The sequence below is a fragment of the Zosterops lateralis genome (assembly GCF_965231275.1).
Source record: "Zosterops lateralis genome assembly, chromosome: Z".
Lineage (NCBI taxonomy): Eukaryota > Metazoa > Chordata > Aves > Passeriformes > Zosteropidae > Zosterops > Zosterops lateralis.
In genome coordinates this window covers 6,828,758-6,837,738 of record NC_139800.1, presented here as the reverse complement: position 1 = coordinate 6,837,738, position 8,981 = coordinate 6,828,758, and the positions used below count along the sequence as shown (strand labels likewise).

Here is an 8,981-nt window from a genome sequence, read left to right as displayed (position 1 = left end):
ATATAAAAGAACAAAGGCCACTCCCCTCAACCTCAGAGGAAGCAGATGAAGGCAGAGGTGTCCCTGGCCATTGGGATGTCCCAGGTCTCACTGACCAGTGACAGCTCTGGTCTGAGTTTCTCCTCAGAACCTGTGAAATGTGGGATTAGAGAGACTTCTCAGGCAGGCACACACTGCCCTGGGGCTGCAGGCACACACTGCCGTGGGGCTGCAGGCACACACTGCCGTGGGGCTGCAGGCACACACACACTGCCCTGGGGCTGCAGGCACACACACACTGCTCTGGGGCTGCAGGCACACACACACTGCCCTGGGGCTGCAGGCACACACACACTGCCCTGGGGCTGCAGGCACACACACACTGCTCTGGGGCTGCAGGCACACACACACTGCCCTGGGGCTGCAGGCACACACACACTGCTCTGGGGCTGCAGGCACACACACACTGCCCTGGGGCTGCAGGCACACACACACTGCTCTGGGGCTGCAGGCACACACACACTGCCCTGGAGCTGCAGGCACACACACATATTACTGTGGGGCTGCAGCTTCCAGTGCTGCAATAGGGTCATCCACAGCACTGGGCTGCCGGTTTTGGGACATGCAGGCGGGCAAGGAGTGGGGTAACCGGCCTGGTGCCGAGGAACCTTGAGACCAGTGGAATGGGGAAAAGGAATCGGTTTGTCTTCCTGATGCACAAGGCTCTGGGCCTGATAATGAGGGCAGAGCGCACACACACGGCACCAGAGAATGGCTGCTTGCCCTGTGAAATGGCGTTAATCATGCGGACCCCATTAGCAAGGGTGGGGAGCGGGTGGTGCCGGTCACCCTGCAGCCCAACAACATCCCGGTACCGGCCGGAGCGGCGGTAGAACATTCCCACATTCCTCCCGGTGAGGGAACAACCCCTCCCGGCCCCTCACGGCCCCGGCACCGCCCCGCCGCCCGGCCACCTCCACTGCGCCAGGGCGGGGGGGGAAGCGCGGGGCCCCCGCCCTCTGCGGTGGTTCCGCCCGGACTGGCGGCTCGGCGCATGCGCGGCGCGGAGCTGCGCAGTCACGGCGCCCGCCGCCATGGCCGACCCGCGCCTCCGGCAGATCAAGATCAAGACCGGCGTCGTGAGGCGGTGAGTGGCGGCCGGGGCACGGCGGGGCACGGCCGGGCCGAGGGGCTGCAGCGGGGATCCCTGCAGGACCGGCCGTGCCGGGCACGGGGCAGGGCCGTACCGAGAGCGGGCCCGCGCGGGGCGGGCGGGCTGTGCCGGAGAGCGGCCCCGGCCCGGGCTCCCGGCCCTCGCTGCCGCCCTCGGGAACCGGCCCCGGGGCTCCGGGACACGGCTAAATTCGGGTGTCGTTTCCTTTCGGTACTGCCCCTGGGAGTGGAGGGTGGTCACCCAGCCCCCTCGCTGATCTCGCCTCATGCCTTGCCCAGGTATGAAGCCTCAGATGGTTTGTTGTTGTTGTGTTTTTGGGGTTTTTTTAAATAACCAAAGCTGCTGTTGAGTATTTCTGGTTCAGAAGTTGCAGAACCAGTGGCATCACAGAAGCAATTAGGTTGAAAAGGACCTCTGAGGTCATCGAGTCCAGCCTGTGGCCAAACACCACCACCTTGTTAACTAGAGCATAGCACTCCATCATTCCTAAAACTCTGCCAGGAATGGGGACTCCACCGCCTCCCTGGGTGGTCCTGGTGGATTGCTCACCAGAGCCTTCTTTTTCCTTGTTTGGAAAGAGTGGTAGTTTTTCAGGATCACTCTCACTTGTAGTTTAGACACGGTTTAAAGAGTCATGGTCATGGTGGGGTTTGTTAAGGCTACAAAGACTGTGCTGACTCAGGCGGAGACAAGAATTAATGTGTGTGCTGGATGAGGGTGTTAAATAGTGCAGTTTCATACAATCAGCTTGACGTTATGACTTCGCAAATTCCTGTCAAAGGGAGCTGCACATTTTCTCATACCTGATTCACTTTGAAAGGTCGGACTTTGAAGACTGGAAAAATTGTCACTGCTGGTGTTAACTAAAGGCACTTCTCTAAACATGGGAGCAAAACACACAACTGTTGGCATTTCAGAGCTGGTACAAAGAAAGGATGAAAACGTTTGGGTGAACAGTACAAACGCAGTCAGCAGGATTCAGGTTTGCTTTTGGAGAATGCCCACGTGAATAAGCAAGTAAACTTGGCTTGAGTGTGTTATGCAGTAGCAACAAGCTTTGTTCTGCAATATCTGTGGTTGCCCTGCAGCAGCAGGCGTTCCCTAAGTGAAAGTAACTTTAAAAAGAAAAAAAGGGGGAACAGGGGGTGTTATCTCAGCTCCCTGTGGGGACACGATACAGCAGCAGCTCCCAGCTCTGTGACAGCTGCACACAGATACAAGAACGGTCTAGCTCTGTCCCATTCCACCCTTCCTTCCCCAAACACCAGCCTGGTTATACATTCTGGTACAGTGGGCATGCTTGTGCCAGCTTGGGAACATCAACATTGTCCTCTTATTTTAAACTGGAGCAGCTCCATGGGTGTTATTTTTCCTGGTGCATGAGGGGACTTGGCATAGAGGCTTATTTAGCATTCTATAAAGTGATTGACTTGGCACTTCAGTTAATTTTCATTAGATTTTTTTTTTTTTTTTTTGTTATTGTTTTCAGTTTAGAAAAGTACATTGAATGTAGCATGTAATATTGATTTCCAAGCATGTTCAGTGCTCAGGCTTTAAAGATATATATATATATATATATATATATAAAGGTAGAGGTCAAGATATAGATATAAAGATAGGTTAAGATATAGAGAGCTTTTAAGACATTTAATTTGACTTGTGTTAATCATCTGTTTGTAGCATTTTTTTTTTCATTAGTTACCTAACTTGTCACTTTTTTCCACACCAAGAATTAAGCAGCTTTTGATTTTTTTTAAAGCTGTAAGTCATAAACTTTTCTGTCAAGAGACTGTATTTTAGGTTGTAGGTAATATACTTGCTGCACATTTCTTACATTGCTGTGTATCAGTGAAATAAATTAAAACTAGAAATAGGAGGTCTTTTGCTTTTTTGGCAAATCTGATAACCAGGCTCTTGGTGATTTTATACTTTCAACAGTTTGTAATTTAAAAGAAGTAGATTTGGTGAGCATGGGTAGTAATGTTTTCTGTATTTGTGTCTTATGTCCTGGCAAGCAATGCTTTTCATTTAATCACTTCAAAATAGTTTTACTCTCAGTAAATCTAAACAGCTACCCACTGGATAGTGAGAGAATTGACTTGAGGGGAAAAAAGAACCTTCTGAAATACCTCATTTGCATTTCAGATTGGAAATAATTTTAAAAACCACTGCAAACAAAGTAAGTCGGGTTGCCTGAAAATAGCACTGACATTTGCCCATAGTTTCCATCTGATTAAGTGGAAGTGACACGAGTAGATTAGAATGAGACTAAGACAATTCACATTGCAATTGTGTTAGTTTAACTTTAACAATCTTTTAACATGCTTGTTTAAATGTGGCTGACATACCATAATTACAAATCTACAAGCCTTGATTATAGAATTTTACATCATGAACCTATGGGGAAAGTGTATTGATTTTTTTGTGAAGCAATTCCTTTTTTTTTTTTTTTTTTTTAAATTTACCATTCTAAAACTGTGGGATCTTCGCAAGATTGTTCTTTTGCCTGCTGCTCTGGTGTTGATACTATTTTTTCTCTTTGTGAAATAGCATCATACTGCAAAGCAATTTACACTGATTCTCCCCCTCTCTCCAAGCACAGGAAGTTCTGCAAATTACACAAAATTGTTGGTCTGATTTTAAATATGAATGTGAACATTCTCTTAAATTGAATTATTTTACTGGTGAGTTCAGGATATATTTTGTGCAAGAGAATTATGAAGAATGCAGACTCCTTTTGCTTGTTCACCGTATTATTGCCAATTCAAGCACAAAACTAATCTGTGTTCTTGGTTACTTAAGAAATTTGCTGTTTCTGGTGTGAGTCAGAAATTTTCTCCATCTCCTGTCCACCATATGGAGTGTGGTTGATTTCTTGTGTGTTGCCCATTAGCCACAGACCCTCACTGAGATTTGGGGCACCAATATACTGATAAGAAACTCAGGTCTCTCTTCTTTATTCTTGTTACAATTAGAAGACTATTCCATTATACTCGGTAAATGGGAAGGGCAAGGATAGCTTATATTATTTGGGTATTGAAGAATGATCTGCAGAGCTGCTCAGCAATACTGAGTCAGCATGATAAAGTGATTTAATGTGTGTGCAGTACACAACTGAGAGCTCAGGCATTCAGGGGTGTGCATATACAGAGTGCTCTGTTGGGTACGAGCTGATCCCAAAGCCACTCACTCTGGAGGGTTAAATAACCCTTTTCAGAGTGCAGATTGTGCATCTGTTGCCCAGGGTTGTCACCAGCTCAGTCCTGGAGTGGTAAATTTGGGTTCAGTGTTAGTCTGGTGTGGTAACTTGGGTCCAGAGCTGCTTAGATACCTATTAAATACCTTTTGTGGTGCTCCTGGCATCAGGATTGGATACACAAAGTCTTGAGTTGGCCCTGAGTTTGAAGACTGCTTAAAATCTTCAAAGCTTACTAACAGTCTCTTTCCCACATAAAAACCCAGTTTATGTGGTCTGAGGAAAGAGTGCACCTGCATTTACAAGTTCTCTGGGGTGACATCTGTGACATGCAGGGTCACCAACCAGGATAATTAGTTGGAAAGTCTAGAAGCAAACCTTCTTTCTTTCAAAGGGTTTCCTATTTCTCTGATTCTTTTCAATACAAGTTTTCTTTTAACTTCACAGTAACAAACAGTACCCATACATATCTTAAACTGTGACAAGAGCACAGTTGTTGTTTTGGAAATTGCATAGTGTGTTAGTTTGTTTGGTTGGGTTTTTTTAATGGGTTTGATTCCACTTGTTATTATACCTTTAAAACAGACCTAAGTAGTTCCTTTTGAGAAATATTTCACGAATTTTAATTAGTAATGATCAGGTCTGTAAAAGATTGTCTCTCTCGTTCCTTCTTCCATCCCATTAGGTCTTTAAAAAAAATCTGGCAGCTCAGGTTTTTTGTGTTTACCATTATCTTCTGCCCCCTGAGGCAAAACTATCTTTTGCATGTCACTGCTGACTATAATAATCTCTTTATGTTATCATTTTAACTGGCAAATTAAAAAAAAAAAAAAAAAAAAACCAACAAACAAACAAACAAAAAAAAAAAAAAAAAAAAAAAAAAAAGGCAGTTTTATGACCATAAGTGTTGTTAGTGATACAATATTAAGGAGGAAAGCATTTTTTTCCCTTTTTAAAAATTTTCATTTGGCTGAGAATATGTCCAAAATGGTGAATTTTAACCTTCAGTTATTTAAGCAATCTTTCAGAAGTTTGGAGGTACAGTATTTCCAGTTGCTTGGTAGTACCAGATTGGTGACTTTGTAATATATGTGTGGTGCTTTTGTCTTTACTTTTCTTCATGGCATGGACCCAAATACTCACCTACGTGGATTAAACAGGTACAAATAATTATTTTCTGTTGAATTAGAATGTGGATTTTCTGTGAATTAGAATGTTGGATTAGAATGTGGAAATGTAGAAAAATGGTATTAAATTTATCGTAGTGCTTTATATGCAGGAGATGAATTACAGCTGTGCTAACAACCATTATCCAGCCTGGCTTGACTTTAAGTATTATTGAATTATATGTATCATATAGGGGGAAATGTCATTCAGGACCATGAGGTCCACTGTTTTATCTTTCAGTTGTAGTAAGTCTTTCTGATGCATTGTGAATTGCCTATGCACATAACATGATTGCAATTCTATTTAATTTTTCTCATTATTGTAGCACTTAGTTACTCCCAGCTGGGAGGGGCCTAGAGGGGAGGAAGTAGATTCTTCTAGATTCAAATCTTGTAGTAGATTTGTTTTTTTCTCCAGAACAAAAAGTCTTGAGGGAAGATGATGCCTGGATTATAAAGGGAAAATGAAGATCTTTGGCAAGCCAAATTGTTTCCACATCAGAGGCTTCATTTCTTCTCTAAAAACTGAAGTTCTTGGGCTCCAGCATTTACAACTTTCAGTAGAGGCAAGAACAAGTGAAACTGAAGATTCAGAGAGGCCTCTTGTAACACAGATGATACAATTTTTTTTTTTAACTTTACAAGTAATTTTAAACTTGAAATAATTTTCTGACTTAAAAAATCATATATCTTGATTTTCCTCTTTTTTTACAGTAGTAATCCTTGAGAAAACCCAAGCTTGCAGTGTTACCCTGAAATGTCATGGTAAATCTAACAGTTCTGTAAGCCATTATATGCAGAAGGGGCCAAAAATTATACATATACTTGTGTATTGTTACATCTTGAGTCTTAAAAGAGAAAATTTATCTTTGGTGATGGTTTTGTTGCTTGAAGAAGAAAATAAGTTCATAAGTTTGGCATCCTGTCTAAATCAGAAAGTGAAGACATGGCGGTTTGCATACCTGGATCAGGGACTGTATTTCTTCATCCTTCCTTGGCATTTTCTCTTGGGCCCTTCAGTCTGTAAAATTTCCATCCTTATGCAACCTTAGTGAACCCAAGAGCGTCTGTAAAGTAAAATTTGCAGGTTAGGGACCTTGTCTTTTAAGCTCTGCAGGTAGTGATTACCTTCTTGCAAGTGTTACTGCAGCTGCTGAATTACTTGTCTTACAATTATGCAAAGTGTTAATATATTGTAGTATAAGGAAAATTACTATTATTAAATACTATTAGTAGTAATACTAATACTAACTATAAGAAATTTATTATACTATGAGGAAAAAAAGCTGTACCTTGTACAGCTACACTGTTATGGATTTCTAAGTTTGAACTAGGCACAGGCATTATCATACCTCTTTATTTAGTCAGTAAATACTGTCACTCTGTGCTCTTAGGCCGAGTCCATGGCATATCAGCATGTACAATGGTTAATGGTAACATTAGTTCTGAAGGGATGTGTGGCCTTTCAATAGTGAAATTGCTCAACAGCAAAACTGAGCAGTTCCCCCTCATCATCCTCAGAGCTCTGCTTGCTCAGTCCAGCCAGGAGAGTGTTTATTGTGTCCATTTTTGTAATACTGCAGAGGAGTCTACATTTGGTGGTTCGAGCACACAGGTGCCGTTCTGGCTTATGTAGAACCTGAATTGTCCCCAACTGTTGGATGTTGGGAGAACATTAGGAGTAGTAGCACCTGCTTGTTCTGTCCTTGTACCATTTTACCACTTTCATTCTAGGCATCCATTAGTAGTTCCTGTCTGTGACTGTAGAAGAAGGTAGAATTTTTGAATAGAGGATCTTAATTTCATATTGCATGTAGAAAACCCCCATTGTGCATAATTATCTGTCAAACTTCAGAAAAGCTGCCCTTCCTATGATCAGAGAGGTAGATCTGCTTCCTACTGCTAATGATGCTGCTACAGGAGATGAGAGTATTGATGTGTAGGGACTGCAGTAAGAACGTGGGTGCCTTTGTGGGGTGAGAAACAAGGGCCATTTGGGGCTCTTTCTGCAGCAGACAGAAGTTAGAGCAGCACTTGCAGCTCTGCAGACTTGGGGTGAAGTCCCTTGAGAAATCAAAGTGATTCTAAATACGGAGATCTCATTTCCCTCTCCCCTTCTCTGGTTCTCTGGTTTCTGATGCTAATCAAACCTTTTGCTGAGCTCAGTCAATTTGCTTAACACATGAGAAAAACTGTCATGTTGTTGTTTGTTTGGGATTTGATTTGTTTGAGGCTTGTTTGTTTTGGTTTTGTTGTTTATTTTTTGGTGGGAGTGATTGTTGTTGTTTTCTTTGTTGGGTTTTTGTTTTGTTTTGTTCATTGTCTTAATTTCCTGCAGTTTTGGTATGGAGAGACCAGTTGAACATTTGTGCTGGCAGAGGTGTGTGCTGGAGCCAGGGAGGGGAAGACTTCTGTTCACCTTTTCTTGGTCAGCTTTTTTACTGTCTCAAACCATCTGGTGTTACTTTGCTCTTCAGGTTAGGGAGCTGAAGTGGGGGAGAGAGAGTGAGTAAAGGAAATGGATAAGGAAGTCAATCATAATGACCTGGAAAGGACTTTTTTTCTCCTTCTACCTTTGGGCTCTTCTGGGTTTACTCTCCAGCTTTAAAATAACAAGCTGTTTTTCTTACAGAGAAAACAAAATGTGAAATTATTGTTAAGTGATGTGAAAGCCAAATGTGTGAAGAATTTTAAAAGGGCAGCAGCCATAGCTAGGAGCTGACCTCTTGTCTGTAAAAACATTTATGGTTTAGTTTTGTTCTTCAGTGATAAAATGTCTTTAACTTGATTTCTAGAGGCAGGTATACCACCAGGAATGTAATTTTATTTGTTTCTTTGTATTCTTTCCCTACTACAGTTAACTACTGACTGGCAATAGAGGCAAGGTGTAGGAAAACAGTATCTTACATTTCTACTTTTCCATTGTGAAAGACTGGGAGCTTCTAATAAAATACTCTTACTCTGTTTGGGTTATTTTCATCTGTTGTTTCTGGGGGTATGGACCTCTTCTCCAGGGTCCATGAAAAATAACTAAGAAAAGTAAGTTTGTTGTCAGTAGATTTCAGTCAAGTATGTGGGAGCCTTCACTTCAGTTGAACATTTATGTATGGCTGAAAAGAGCTAATAACAATGGAGACTTGAAGAATGAGGATAAGCTAATACTTACTCTATGCAGTTGTTTGTCAGTTTTTGCTTCTTAAACATTTGGTGTTAGAAAGGAAAGGAAGGACTTGAGAATTTTTGGTTCATAGATGTATTTTTAAGGGGGGAAAACAAAAGCTTAGTCACTAGATGATACCATAATTATTTGCCATGTGCCTCAAATCAAAAGCTCTTTGTTTACTTCATGATAGTTTATGGAACTGCTAGCACTTGCAAGAAAGCAAATTGGTATCTATAGACTGTAACAAAATATATTAAAAATTAAACTTCTTTACAGATCTTGTGGTTTTTAACATCTGACCCA

At 42.2% G+C, this 8,981-nt stretch overlaps 1 protein-coding gene across 2 annotated transcripts in view; it reads left to right on the top strand.

Moving 5' to 3' along the window:
* The first annotated feature begins 1,006 nt into the window (after positions 1 to 1,006).
* TBCA (tubulin folding cofactor A) overlaps positions 1,007 to 8,981 on the top strand; it is a 27,165-nt gene continuing 19,190 nt past the window's right edge. Inside the window, exon 1 of one of the 2 annotated variants that reach the window (XM_083883026.1) lies at positions 1,007 to 1,126. In XM_083883026.1, coding sequence (XP_083739152.1) covers positions 1,074 to 1,126 — 53 coding nt within the window. In that variant the 5' untranslated portion in view covers positions 1,007 to 1,073. Of the gene's footprint in view, positions 1,127 to 1,181; positions 1,432 to 8,981 lie in introns of those variants that run through there. The other variant, XM_083883027.1, reaches the window with a different exon arrangement.